General features: G+C 43.1%; 1 protein-coding gene across 1 annotated transcript in view; it reads left to right on the forward strand.

Moving 5' to 3' along the window:
* Positions 1-1,860: 1,860 nt before the first annotated feature.
* zgc:175280 (cationic amino acid transporter 2 family protein) overlaps positions 1,861-15,820 on the forward strand; it is a 33,245-nt gene continuing 19,285 nt past the window's right edge. The window contains exons 1-4 of the mRNA XM_034179083.1: positions 1,861-2,173; positions 5,911-6,066; positions 6,959-7,115; positions 7,296-7,429. Coding sequence (XP_034034974.1) covers positions 1,861-2,173; positions 5,911-6,066; positions 6,959-7,115; positions 7,296-7,429 — 760 coding nt within the window. The remainder of the gene's footprint in view (positions 2,174-5,910; positions 6,067-6,958; positions 7,116-7,295; positions 7,430-15,820) is intronic.

The raw sequence follows: 15,820 nt of genomic DNA on the forward strand, positions 1-15,820 counted from the left end.
TCTCAGGTGCGACTGAGGTGGCTGGAGTGCAATCACTGTCCACCGCAGTGCACATCTGGACAGCTGTAATGTCCAGCTGGAACAGCTGACTACTGTGTACTCACAACTCAGCTGGAGGACATATGTCGTGCCATCAACAACATGAAGTACACTCCACGCAAAGCACATGTGTGGGCGGGTGGTCAGTTCCAGCTGACAGTGGCTCAGTGCATATGATGTTAAATTAAAAACACAGAGAACAGAACAATTCAATAAATACATACAACAATAACTACATACATAATTACATGACATAAATAATCACATAATAAAGGAGTAGAGTGACACTTTTGTCTTTGAGCTGAGTTTGTTCTGTAAAGTGGGCGTGTCCGTGCCAGTTGCTGCTGTTGGGATCTGTGGACCCGCAAGTCACAGCTGGAGAACACATACCATGTTATGAAGGATATCACCTGACAACACTCCACTGTGAAGCGCGTGCTTGTGCATGCTGTCGTCAAGTGGAAAAACAGTACATAAAAACACATTGCCTTTCCACCAGGCAGGAGTGACCGTGTCAGTGCGCACATTGGCAGCCTGTGCCATGTGAAAGAACCATCTGATCCTGTGTACACTCAGCTGGCGATCTGAACGTCATGTCACCCACTTCAGCTATGGTCCACATGACGCGGTGTCCTTCAGTGCACTGCTCAATGGACACGCGGGGACGGCTGGACACATGACGCCAGCAGATGTGGACATGAGTGCAGTGCTTCATTCATGTCATTTCATGACTGTACCTCTATGACCATGGGTCATCTACAGAGGAACAGAAGGATCATACTTGTATTGTAGTAAGTCCCTTCGGCTGCTCCCAATTGTTTGCACTCGGGGTCGCCACAGCAAATCCAAGGTGGATCTGCATGTTGAATTGGCATAGATTTTACGCCGGATGCCCTTCCTGATGCAACTCCACATTACATGGAGAAATGTGGCGGGGTGGGATTTGAACCCGGAACCTTCTGCACTGAAACCAAGCACATTAACAACTTGGCTACCACCCCTGTAAATTGCGGTAGGGTTTTCTTTTGGCGTGTGTCCCCCCCCCCCCCCCCCCCCCCCCCCCACAGTAGCGATGCGATGTGGTGTCACACGTTCCAGGTGCTGCTTGCACTGTGTTCGTATGTGTGCACAAAACTGTCGCTGCGATATCGTTCACGCCTGTACAACCATGTGTCCCTGCTGACAGCAGGTGGAATGTTTCGCAGTTCCCCATTTCATTTGTTTTTCACGGTTTTTCAGCCGGGTTCTGCTTCTATTGCCTGACTTTGTGTTATGTGTGAAGGGGCCTTTAAAATTTACAAGGAACACATCTGCAGCTTTGTGTAAATAAATACACTTCTGCCAGGAATTAAGAGTAGATCCAAATTCACACGAGACACCTGACCAGAATTGGAGACTGACACTGGAGTGACATTGATATTTTGTTGATGGACATCAAAACTTGATCAGCCCCTCGTTCTTGTTTCAACCATCCTGTCTTTGTGAACAGTCTCTATGTGGTTGCCTAGCTGCGACATTTATGTCACTGCATGCTCTGACATTCTTGTGTTGTAGTTTTTTTCTCTGTCTTGTTAGTGTGGCCCTAGGAGATGGTCACCGGCCCAAGTCTGGTCTGTTTCAAAGTAGTGTTATGCTCTAACTGGGATATTTTCTGGTTTCTCAGTTACAAAGCATAGCTGGCTCATTTTACCATTTATTTTCCACTCCTTGCATTCTTTTTGTTACTGTGAATTGAATATTGGTGAAAAATGTTTTGATTTCAGGATGTCTGGTGCTAAGACACTTCTTTTCCTGGAAAACCTATGTCGGAAAAAAACAATCATGCCCGAGGGAGAGGTGTCTGACTTTCATCGCTGCCTCACCACCCTGGATCTGGTGGTTCTGGGAGTCAGCAGCACATTAGGCAATGGTGTGTATCTGCTGACAGGAGATGTTGCCAGAGCTGTGGCTGGACCTAGCACCATTATCTCCTTTGTGATAGCAGCAGTGACCTCCTTCTTAACAGCACTGTGCTTTGCTGAATTGGGAACTCGAGTTCCCAAGGCTGGTGCTAGTTACATCTACAGTTATGTTGCTATGGGAGAAATATGGGCTTTTATCACCGGCTGGACTGCACTGATGTCTTATATCATAGGTAAAGATCAGTCTGAATACATTTTCACACTGTGGTGGTGCTCATTAATCTGCTTAAATGCCACTTTTTAAATTTCTCAAACACATCAGCTTCAACTTTCTTAAGGGCCCCTTCACACATAGTACGAATGTGGTCAAATTGCGCATGAATTGCGCATGAAGCAGGAATGCAATATACACATATGCAATACATGTAAAATCGTAGCTGCCTCCAATGCCTTGTACACCTATTGCTACAACTATTTGCTCACACCAGCGGCTGACAGACAGTGTGGCTGTGTGAGCCCATCGAACCCTCTCGCGGCAGGTATCGGCCAAATTCCAGGTGGCACACATGAACATCTAACACTTGGCACTGAGAAAATGTGTCGCCATTTGTGCTATTAGCACGAAAACAGTCAGCAGACGATCACTTTCCAGCGTATGGTGAAATTTGTCTAAGTGCCCCCACAACAGGACACACGTGTCCTGTGAGCGGCGCTCGCAGCACTATATGACAAGCCAACAATGCGACAAATACGCCACTTTCAGTCACGTATCAGCAGAAATATGCCGTAACAAACACAGTTTGGTCAGTTATCATGGCACTTTTATGTCTTTTTAAAAAAAATAAGTTTATGTCCTTGTTGATTTTTCCCGTACCTTTTATAGGACAGCAATGGTAGCGCAGTGGTAAAATTTCTGGCTGGCAATCAGAGCTTTTGTAAATTGCAGGTTCGAACCTCGTGGGTGGCATGTTTTTTTTTCACAGCAGCTGCGCAGTGTGGTTACACATGCTGCAGCTGCTCATCTCAATTCCTTTTAATTTATATAGCACCAGACCACAACAAAGTTGCCTCAAGGCGCTTCACACAAGTAAGGTCTAACCTTACCAACCCCTCACACTGTGTTCCGGCTTTCATTCACGCCTGCCCGTCGGCTCTATGTTTTCATGGTTTGCTCATATGAGCTGTTCCGCCGTGATTCACCCTGATTTGTACTTATTCATACTATGTGTGAAGGGGCCCTAAACATTGATGTTTCTTCAAAAGAGCCTACACTTTAAAATGCAACTGACATGATTTTTTTTGTTGCTGATTCACATCATTAGGTGATAGTGTGAACCTGATTTACTAAGATCCCAGATAACAAGTGCTAAATTGCATAGGAAATCCAAGCTGCATCCATAGTTCTCTTTTTCTCTGTGCTGTATTTGTTTCTTGTAATAGCCAGCACATGAGCTTGTTCAAGTGCTGTGCATCCTTTGTGCACAGTCATGATGTCCCACACAGACTCTGATATGTGCATCTGTTTTTGTCTCCCTGTTACGCAAGTAGACATTTAGTTTGCCTGTAGCACATTAATTAGTAATGCGTTACTCTAATTTCAGTACTGATTAATCTAATGGATTAATCTTTCCAAATCAGTCATCAGATTAAAGTTCTCCAAGTCACTGTGCGTTAATGTTATTTTTGTATTGCGGGTCGAAAGCTAGATTAAAACTCCCGTAGGCAAGGGGAATTTGGTGTTCAGCTGAACTGCCCACTTTGCCCAGTTTCAGTGAGCTGCAAGCTGTTCATTTGCAGTTTTGTGCAGCAGCTCCGAGTTGAAAAAAAAAACAGTTGTCTCTTAAAGCACGGTGATGGCAGCACACCTGCACTGAACTTTACAAAGATATTTTTATGCTTTTTTTTGTTTAAAACTCTGTGCCGCTTTGTGAGTGTCCTTGTTAAAAACAGCTGAAGACCCGCAGTGGATTAACAACAAATACTAAGGCTTTTTTTTCACCCAAATGCACCTGAAGTCTTTTTCTGAGAATGACATAATGTAAAAAATGCTAATAAATCTTTCTTACCTGTCAATCTGGTTATGTTTTCTGCATAAATACACGTTATCCATTCTTCCTGCTCAGATGGCAAACCAGGGGCACATGATGATTGCGTGGCACAGACTTTGCACATTACAACATTTCCTTTGTGAACCCCGAACAGGGGTGCATCGGGAAAATCAGCGCAAACTCTGCTGAATGTGACACATTTTGGAAACATTTTCAAAACATAAGCGCTAGTAGATGAAATTGGAAATATTTTAATTCAGTTTTTATTTCATGCAAAACATTTTTGTGTCATCTTTTTTGTCAAAATAACACATGTTAATTTTGTCTTCGTCAGCATTTAAGAACACTGATGTAGTATCGCCATCGTCCCATTTTCATCATGAAAAGAAAAGGTTGAGAAATATGTTTTGTCTCGTCTGACAAAATTAATACTAACTTGGGTACCACTGGAATCACTTTGTATATAATGAGTGATAACTTACAGATGTACAAATGTGCTTCATTGCTCAGTACCTCAGCAGCTGTTTAAGACAAAATAAGTTCTAGCACTTTTGTGGATCTGAAGAAGGCGTTCGACCATGTCCCTCAGGGCACCCTGTGGGGAGTGCTCCGGGAGTACGGGGTCCTTTGCTAAGGGCTATCCGGTCCCTGTACGACCACAGCAGGAGCTTGGTTCGCATTGCCAGTAGTAAGTCAAACCTGTTTCCAGTGCACGTTGGCCTCCGCCAGGGCTGCCCTTTGTCACCGGTTCTGTTCATTATTTTTATGGACAGAATTTCTAGGCGCAGCCAGGGTGTAGAGGAGGTCTGGTTTGGGAACCACAGAATCTCGTCTCTGCTGTTTGCGGACGATGTGGTTCTGTTGGCTTCGTCAAATCAGGACCTTCAGCGTGCAATGGGGTGGTTTGCAGCCGAGTGTGAAGCATCCGGGATGAAGATCAGCACCTCCAAATCCGAGGCCATGGTTCTCGACCGGAAAAAGGTGCTTTGCCCTCTTCAGGTCGGTGGAGTGTCCTTGCCTCAAGTGGAGGAGTTTAAGTATCTCGGGGTCTTGTTCACGAGTGAGGGACAGATGGAGCGTGAGATCGATAGACGGATCGGTGCAGCATCTGCAGTGATGCGGTCGCTGTATCGGACCGTCGTGGTGAAGAGAGAGCTGAGTAGCGGGGCAAAGCTCTCGATTTACCAATCGATCTACGTTCCGATCCTCAACTATGGTCATGAGATTTAGCTCATGACCGAAAGAATGAGATCGCGAGTACAAGCGGCCGAGATGAGTTTCCTCCGCAGGGTGGCTGGGTGCTCCCTTAGAGATAGGGTGAGGAGCTCGGTCACTCGGGAGGAGCTCGGAGTCAAGCCGCTGCTCCTCCACGTCGAAAGGAGGCAGTTGAGGTGGCTCAGGCATCTTTTCCAGATGCCCCCTGGACGCCTCGCTGGAGAGGTGTTCGGGGCACGTCCCATCGGGAGGAGGCCCCGGGGACGACCCAGGACACGCTGGAAGGATTACATCTCTCGGCTGGCTTGGGAACGCCTTGGGGTACCCCCGGAGGAGCTGGGGGAGGTGTGTGTGGATCGGGAGGTCTGGGCGGCTTTGCTTGAGCTGCTGCCCCCGCAACCCGACTCCAGATAAAGCGGAAGAAAATAGATGGATGGATGGAAGTTCTAGCTCAACACCCTGCTGGAGCAAATACATGTTACTTACAAAAAAAGGAATGGACTGACAGCCTGCCTGATTGTTTGCCCATTCGGGACCCAGGATGGTTTCATGGACTACTGGATGTAGGAACACTCAGCACATGCACAAACACCAAAAACTAACCTGTATATCATTATTCTGCCTGGATGTTGTCTGTGTTTTGAATTTTACAGATTTTTATAAGTATGCCAATGATATTCTCTTCCAAATCTGATCTGTCCTTTAAGGGACATCTAGTCTAGCCAAAGCATGGAGTGTAATCTTTGACGAATTGACTGGAAAAGTCTTATCCAACATTCTGAGCAAACAGACTGCAATGCATGTACCTGGATTAGCCGTTTACCCGGACTTCTTTGCAGCTGGCTTCACAATCATCTTAGTGGGTATGGCTCCTGACAGATTCTGTAATACAGGTTTGGTTACGTTTATCAAGTGTAAAAATCTGCATTCTAATCCAATTACATTTTTTTCCGTGAATCTGATTGGTTAATCATGTGATATTTCAGACCATAAAATATTGCATGGACGGTGGCAAAATATTAAAACTGATTCACATTTGATGTATTATTCCGCCCCCTGACCGCATTGCTGCGCGATGTCAATAATGGTGCTGTCACCTGAGATGGACAGAAACTCGTGCAGCAACGATGATGCCGAAATGCGTGGATTTAGTGAATTTAACTGGACTGATTGATGGATTTACCGTGGATTTAACTCAATGAAGCTGATGAGATGGAGAAATCTGTGGGTTTGCTCACAGAATTTCCAGTTTGGCATGAAGATGTTGTTGCGAGGGTAAGCTTTGACGAGCCGACCACACCCTATGACAATGATTCACCGACCGAATTACATACAGAAAAATAAACCGTGCAAATGATGGAATTGGATTAGAATGTGAATAATCCTGTTGTGTCTGATGATTTGCAGACGTTCGTGCTGGATTATGGTCGCAAATATCCCTTTTACAGGCTCTGCTAGCAAGTCGCTGGTAAAAGGGATATATGCGACCATAAAATCCAGCATGAACGTCTGCAAATCGTCAGACACAACAGGGTTATTTCCTAATTTGTAATTATTTTACCCAGAGATAAAAATAAGTAACACATCTATCAGATTGTCGCTTTTTTATGTGCTTAGGTGTATATTGGCTACATGAATCATATATGTTCAAATAAAATTTAATGAAAATTTTTAGTCCATGTATCTGCGTACTTTTTGATTATGTATAGTTTCTGTACTTTTAAAACGTTTATCCTGTATGTGTTTGTTTTCTAGGGATTCTTGCATTTGGTGTGAAAGAGGTGGCTAGTGTACATCGGATATTGTTGACAATAGATCTCTTGGTGATACTGTTTGTTACTGTCTCTGGGTTTATAAAAGGCAACATCCACAACTGGGCCATCATTGAAGATTTTATCAAGTGTGAATATAAGTATGGACTTCACTTTTCTGAAACATGCTTCTGGAACATTCAGCCAACTGTCACATCTGAAATAGTGCAGATGAATATATTCATAACGTTTTTAAGTGATTTCATTTGAAAATGTAGTATTATTTGTTTTATCATTATTATCAAATGATTGCGCAACTATCTTTTATCTTTCCTCTTTAGAAACCACACATCACTAAATGGAACAACCAGATATGGACATGGAGGATTTTTCCCATTTGGCTTTAAGAGAACAATAGTAGGAACAGCAGCTTGTTTTACTGGTTATTGTGGATTTGACTGCATTGCACAAATAGGTAAAATTGAACACTACTTATGAAGTCCATACCTTTGGTGTCAGATCAGCACCAAAACCACACTCGCGTAAAAAATTGCATTCAGGCATATTGTATTATTTCACACGTGTAGATTAACTGCACGCATGCAGATTATCTTTGCTATGCTGAATTTGTGTGGAAATGATTGTTGTACAAAAGCTTCAGAGATCTGAAATAGAAACGAGGTGATAATCATTTAACGCCGTTGTGTCAGACTGCCGTCAGTGTCAGTGTTGGGTTTGCACCCTGTTTTTAAAGAAATGAGAGGCACAAACACTGAAAAGAAACCAGTCAGAGAGAGACAAATATATATATATATATTTTGCTCTGCGCAGAGGAGGAGAACAAGCAAAGCTCTCCTAAAATCCCCTCCTCTGGCCCAGCCTTTTATTTAGTTCATCAACATGAGAAAAAACAAACAAGGACAGTCGGGAGAGGTTACACATGAGTCATGTCTGCAAGAGGGTGATAGCAAAGCAAGGTAACGGCTGAAACCTTCCATTCCTGCAACATGAGCCTTGTGGCTCATCAAAGCAGGATAAGGCAAAATGAAAAATAGTTTGCTCAATCATGAAGAATGCAGACAACAAGTCTTTCTTTCCAAAACCTCCTCTTCTCACAAAGAGGAAAAATAATAAGCATAAACTATAAGAAAATAAATAATAATAATATAAGCATAAACTAAAGAAAATAAATGATAATAAGAGCATGAACTATATAAAATCCTTGACATAATCCTCCCTGTTTATCGTTTATTTACATAAGTTTGTCATGTCCAAAACACACTTCAATAGAAAATTTGTCCACTTTAACCACTTGTCTTATTACATTTTCAGCTAAAGCTTCATAGGCTAAGAGTGTGTTAACTCATCACGTCAACAGTTCAAGCTTAAACTTGAGTTGTGGGCTTTTCAATATCATCATAATTCTCAACACAGTCATTATAGTTTTCTCCACTAAGGTCTGACTGTTTCAATGCTTGATATTTTGGCATAGTTTGTTGGAAAGCCAGATTACACTGTACAAATGTATTTGAGACCATTTTGCCAACCATTGTTTTGATACAAGGGATCACACAACACATGCAAAGTCCAATCAGAATTAGGACTACAATAACTGGTGTCACCATTTTCAATAGTAACTGCCACCATGGTCCTGAAGTCAACCAGGACCAGGGATTCCACTGGTTCACGGCTAGGGTGTCTTTATGCATTGCATCACAAAGTTTATTCAGCTCTTCCAATGCGTCCTGCACATCCACTGAATGAATGGAGTCTGGGATGAAAGTACAGCATGTTGTGTTCAGCAGAACACAAACTCCTCCCTGTGAACCAGTAAGCAAGTCTAAAACCATGCGATTTTGCATCACCATGGTACGTAAAGCATCTATTTCAGTATTTTGAGCTGCTACTATTTTCTCAGTTACATTCATGAACAGACCCAATCGATAATCCAGAGTTTCAATCATTAATGAATTTTTTACCACTCCTATCCAGGGGAACAATGAATGTGCTATTTTATCTCCTACAGACCACAATTTTTGGTCCTTTGGTACATCCGAGCCCCACATGTGATCATGTGGTAACACATCTGGGTATATCGATCTCCTCCGTCTGGTGCTGCCATTCTTCTCTGTGGAGGTCCTTGGCACTACCACATATGTATGGTCAGTCACCTGGGTAGGTGCACACACACCACCCCAATTTGGTGGGAGACTCATGTACAGTCTGGAACCACAAAGCCAATAGATGTCATCATACACCGGAGTACCATTTACAGGTGGTAGCAAAAACTTACTAACATAAGCACATGATTCATCCGTTCCCCATGGACAGGAGCCTGTATAATTACATCCCCGTCCAATGTGATGAAGATAAGTACCATCCACATAATATGTTTTGGTTAGGCTTAAATTATTTGATAAAACATACGTTTGGGTACACAGATGTTTCTTAATTTTACATACAGTTTTATTCCCTGTCCCGTAAAAGCAAATCGGGAATGGCCGTTGTGATGACAATTTAACATGTGATGATATTTTTGCATTTCCCTTCAGTCTAGTCAATGGAGCAGCACTTGGGCACGCTTGTAACAAACATAACAATTAGTAACATGTAATTCCATAGCCAATAAATGAACATATCTGTACCACATATTAGTATGGTATATATGAGGGTGTCCATCTGTCTCATTCACATTATGAATAAACCTCTTCTGACGTTGCTTCCGTTGTTCTCTGGCTTGGTCCACAGTGAGCTGCAATTCTTGGGTCAACCACCAGGCCAGGAATCCGAGGAGCACAAAACACACTAAGATCACAACGCAACCGGCTGCCCTACCAACAGTCCGGCAGCGGCGGAGCTGAGCACGCCGCTCCGGGGTCTGCTGTAGTTCAGTCATGATTGCTAGGCTACAGTGTTGTTAACCAACCTCACCTAATAGTGCAGGGATCTCCCTGCTTCACTGGCATTGAGACAATCTATTGCTAATTAAATAGACTCCCTTTGTAGCCAGACTTCCCCTTACACTGTGGAGGCAGCCAACACCCGCTGTATCTTACAGTGACTTAGATGTATCCACGTTGATCTCTCCGCTATCTTTACTGCAGTTGGTGTTGTTAACAGCACTTGGTATGGACCTTCCCAACGAGGACTGGACCAGTTCTTCCTCTTAATCACTCTGATGAATACCCAGTCTCCTGGCTGGACTACTGGAAGGCCGTCCTGTGGGAGATCAAAATTATTCGGCAGTAAATGTGTTTGAGTTATCTCTTTCTGTGTTAATGTCTTTTTCATAAAATCTGCTAATGTTTGTTCCTCATCTGCTGTTTTAGTATCCATGTCAAAAATTGGTAGATGATATGGTCGTCCATAAAGTATCTCAAATGGTGTTAAACCTGATGGTGTTGGTGTTATTCTCATATACAATTTTACTAGGTCCAAACATTCAATCCAGGTTCGTTTTGTCTCTTCCATACATTTCCTTAGTCTTATTTTTATTGTGCCATTTGTCCTTTCCACTAATCCTGCACTTTGTGGGTGGTAAGCACAATGATGTTTTAACTTAATTTTCATGTGTTCTGCTACTCTTTGTACAACTTCATTTACAAAATGTGTTCCATTATCACTGTACAATGTCTCTTGTATTCCATAATACGGAATAATTGTCTTACACAATGCTTTTGCTACTGTTAAAGCATCTGCTTTTTGTGATGGAACAATTTCTACCCATTTTGAAAAGGCATCAATTAATACTAGACAGTATTGATAAGGTCCACATCGATTTAGTTCAATAAAGTCCATATGAACAATTTGAAAAGGATACTGTGGTTTTGGGAATTGCCCTCTCCGGGGTCTTATATTTCCCTGTGGGTTGTGTTTCAATCAGGTAACACAGGCTTTACAAAAATGTTTTGAGTATAAATTAAATCCATAGGTAGTAAAGTATTGGTCTACCATATATACCATCCCCCATGTTGACACATGCGTTAACCCATGCGTCGCAATTGCGGCTGCTTTGAATAAGCTTTTGGGTAGGATGGGTTTGTTATGTACACAATAAAGTCCTTTGGGGTTTGGGGTTGCCCCATTTTTCAACCACAAATGTCGTTCCTGCGCTGGTGCCTGTTTTTGCATATCCAATAAAAGGTCAGAATCTATTAATGGTTCATTGTCTGTCTGAGCTGTGTAAATAGAAGAATTGCCATATCGACCAGCTGCTGCTTCTTTCGCTATTTTGTCTGCCAGGCAGTTTCCTCTGGAGATAAAATCTGGGCTGCGCATTTACATAATGCCAGGTGTGATGGTAATGTCACTGCTTCTAGCAAATTTGTGAGTAAGCCTGCATGTGTCACTGGTTTCCCTGTAGAGGTTATCATACCTCTACCAAATTGTTGAAAATGCATATTGACTATCTGTATAGAGTGTCAGTTTCTGTCCTTTAGCCAAGATACAAGCTCTGGTTAATGCAATGAGTTCTGCAGCTTGGGCTGATTTAAAATGATCAATCTGTTTTGCTTCAATAACAGTATTTGGTAATTGAACAACAGCATAGCCTGTTAATGTCTGTCCTTTCTGATCTTTGAAACATGAGCCATCCACAAAGTAATGTAGTCCATCTGTAAATGGTTCATCTGTTAAGTCTGGTCGAGGTAATTGTTGTTTCTGTGTGTCTGCCAAACAATCATGCGGTTCACCGTCTGTCTCAGTAGGTAGGAGCGTGGCGGGATTCAAGGTGTTGTATCTTTCAATGGTAATATGTGGCTGAGACAGTAGCATTGCTGTATATGCTATCTGTCTAGCAGGCGATAAGAATGTATCCAAACGTTTGGAATAATAGCCAACTGGTTTATTTTTATTACCATGTTGTTGTAGCAAGACTGCACACATGAATCCCTGTTTTGTGTCCACCATGAGAGTGAATGGCTTGGCATAATTGGGCAGAGATAATACTGTGGAACTCACAAGTTCTTGTTTAAGAGCTGTAAACTGTTCTTCAGCTTCTTTATTCCACTGTATTTTGTCAGTCATATCCATTGGTATAGAGTGTATTAAATCCTGCAATTTCTGCACCTTCTCTGCATAACATGGAATCCAGGCTCTGCAATAATTACAGATACCTAAGAAAGTCATCATTTCCTTTTTTGTTGACGGTTTAGGCGCTTTGAGAATAGCGTGCTTTCGATCGTCTTGTATTCGTTTCCCCTCAGCTGATAGGACGTGGCCTAAATAAGTCACTTGTGGTTGCACGAACTGCAACTTTTGCTTTTTAATTTTACTTCCTGTTTCTGCCAAATGTTGCAAAAGCATCATAGTACATTTTGTACAGCTGTCTTTTGTCTTTCCTGCCACCAAAATGTCATCTACATACACCAAGATTTGTGAATCTTCTGGTGGAGTAAATGAAGATAAGCAACAATTTATTGCTTGTGTAAAAATGGTCGGACTGTCAGCAAAACCTTGAGGGAGTCTTGTATATGTGTATCTTTTCCCTTTGAATGTAAAAGCAAACCAAAATTGAGAGTCTGGATGAACAGGTACTGAGAAAAATGCATTACTGATGTCTATGACAGAGAAGTACATGTTTCCAGGACTTAATCTATTTAGCAGCGTATGTGGGTCTGGTACCAGAGGGGCGCTAGTTTCTACTGCAGCATTTACTGCACGTAGGTCTTGTACCATTCACCAATTCTGATTGTCTGCTTTTTTCACAGGATATATTGGATTGTTACAGGATGCATCTAAACATTCCCTGATGACTCCTGCTTCCAATAATTCTGCAATAACCGGTTCAATTCTTTTTTCTGCTTCAGGTTTTAACGGATATTGTTTGATCCGTGGTCTCCAATCAGATCGTGGCTTAATTTTGACTGGCGGAATGTTTTTCAACAGTCCTACATCTGTGGGTGCATTCACCCAGAGATGAGGAGGCAGTTTGGCCAATAAAGTCTCATCTTCCTGTGTCAACAACACAGATGTTGTTAAATTTCAATTGTCCAGATCTACTTCATGTATCACCGGTGTCGTCCAAGCACTTACAAACATGTATTTCCGATACAAGCCTGTGGATGGACTGAAATCCCACACCGACACTGCATCTGCTTCGTGCCAATCAGTTGCTTCCTCAGCTATTTTAGCAATTCCTCCAAGGTCCTTCCAGGACTGAGTGTCTGCCCTTGTCAGTGAAATATGCGGCACAGCCTCAGGTTTTCCTCTGTACCATTTGTCTGCACTTTGGGTCAGCACTACACTACACACAGAGGTGGCTTTTCTGTCTGTGTATAGGTGTGCTACTGTCTGTAATTCTGATGGAATTTTCAGAAATCCTGCTCCATACCTTTCATCCTTTTGTGGAGTGAATAGCATAGTTATGTGTAGATCTTTTGGTGACATCATTACTACGTGTTCTCTGTTTTCACAGGTCGTCAGACCTTCCTCCAATAATTGTTCAGTTTGTCTCAACTCCGACAGATCCAAAGAGTACTGCCAGGCCTGGGCCAAATTTGTATATACAGTAGCGGGCTGTCTCACAGCTCTCATACCACCTACTGTTGGCGTGACTCCTATAGATAAGGCAGTCATCAAATCTCGTCCCAGTAAATTTACTGGACAATGGGGCGAATAAACCACAGAGACACAAGCAGTTTGGTTCATTTCAGGATCTTCAAAATTGACAAACTTCAATATTTTCTCTGAATTCGCCTGTCCTGTTATGTGTCGACGCGGGTTGAGGAGCGGACCTGCGTCTGACGGAACCCAGCGCTAAAAATAACCAGAAAGTGGTTCCAATAACAAAAACAATTTATTTATTTCACCCACTGGTGCATAATAAAGTGTAAAAACTAAAATAGCGTCATTCTGGTGGAGTGAAGGCTGGCACGCTTTCCAGCGCCCAAAAGGATCGAAGCCCGGCGCTTCTGGACTCACTGTCACCGCCAAACACCCCCCAAGTGGACACGACAAACCGACTCTCTGCGAAGGATAGAAGAGGTGAGGTAAGTCAGCAGTTACAACTAATATCCTTCAAAAGACACACACTATCAGCAACACATTCAGGTCTGTATTTAAGCTTTATGCAAATGAGCAGCTTCTCACAACAGGTGGAGGATCAGTTGTCCGCACGCCACAGCAGTGAGAAGCAAGCTGCACAATTCTCATCACAATTCAAATATACTGCGTAACAAAATACCAAGTTACTATCAACAAGTAGTCAAACAATTAATCACCTCTGATGTGTGCTGACAGCATGTGTCCCTCACCCTTCCTGCTTCACAGGCTCGATGTGTCAAACCCAGGCGCGGTCCTCAGCGTCTCACAAACGAACATCACAAGGTCGAGTTCCCGGCAATTCTGCTTGAATCACACATGGCTTAAATGCAGAACGCCATCTAATTATCTGCTTCAGCTGAAAGTCTTTAAGGTTGCACGTGAGCACCATTCACAGGTGCTGCACATGATGTTGATGAGAGTGAAAGACTCTTCAGCCAGCACCTTCTCCACAGACAAATCAGTTTTCATGCCACCTGGAGAGCAAAGAAAAGAAAAGAACACCAAAATATCCAGCCACACCCCCCCCAACACACAACATGTCCATTTGCAGATTTTACCCAAACAACTTCTTTTGCAAATTTAGTTCCGGGAGGTCTGTCTGTTATCACTGTCCTACATGCTCCTGTGTCACAGAGAAAATCCATGTCCTGTCCATTTACCTTTAGAGTCACCACAGGTCTTTCTTTCAGGAGTGGTAATGACCATGCTCCATGAATATCCACTGTGATTGTTATCTGTTTTTCTGGTAACTCATCAATGTTGTCACTTATTGGTGTGTTTGTTGTTACGTCCAGTCCAGTCACTCTGACTTTTTCCCCATTTTCACCTTCCTCTAGTCATTGTGACTGAGGAGGGGCTGATGGTCTCACCACTTTAGGCGGACCTTGGTGGGGACAGTCCCTTTGCCAATGGCCAAATTCTCCACACCCCCAACAGGCACTCTCCTGTGGGCCTGATTTGGGACGACCACGCCCTCCACCTCGAAAGCCTCCTCGACCACGGCCACGTCCACGACCCCGGCCCCTAACGCCTCCCATTTGATGGAAGATTTCAGAAAAATCCTCAGTCACAAAGACAGAAGTTTTGGGTTTTGTCTGTCCGGTCACTTTTGCTGCATGTCTTGCCCAATCCATTATCTTAATCATATCATCCGAGTCAGTGGTCACATTGTGCTTTCTAATCCATGCACTAATTTCTGGCTTCAAACCATTCAGGAGGGCTTATTTCAGCTGATTTTGATATGCTCCCGCTTGATCATCACTATGCGGTATACTGCTGTTTGCAAGGAAAACTGTCCCTAAACGCTGATTATAATCATCCACATCCTCATCTGCCTTTTGTTTACACGCATTTATTTTACCATAGTCCGCTTTCTGTTTAAACTTGTTTTTAACTCTGGTCATTAGATCGGTTATTTGAGCCTGTAACGTCGCTGCTGGATCTTCCTCATTCCCGTATGGCAGGACCGTGCCATCTGCAGCACGTCCTGTAAATGTCCCTCTCACGTGGACCCAGTTTCGTCCCAGAGCCAATTGTACGGCCTGTCCTACTTCACAGCCATTCAACCTATACGCTTTTATAATATCTTCTATTCCTTTTACCCATTCTTCCACATCAGCTTGTGGACACGGCCTTTGCTGCCTCTTCTGGTGTCCATGGACGGAAGACATGAAGGAATGGCGGCTGTCCTTGAGCAATATTTGGGTTTGGGACCTGGATCATTGGAGCCATAAAACTGTGATCTGGGGATATATTGAAACCGTATTTTAGAGGCAGCTTAATCATAGCCCTGTCTCTCAAAATGTATTTTTCGGGCATTAAA

The sequence above is a fragment of the Thalassophryne amazonica genome, chromosome 9 (assembly GCF_902500255.1).
Source record: "Thalassophryne amazonica chromosome 9, fThaAma1.1, whole genome shotgun sequence".
NCBI classification, from domain to species: domain Eukaryota; kingdom Metazoa; phylum Chordata; class Actinopteri; order Batrachoidiformes; family Batrachoididae; genus Thalassophryne; species Thalassophryne amazonica.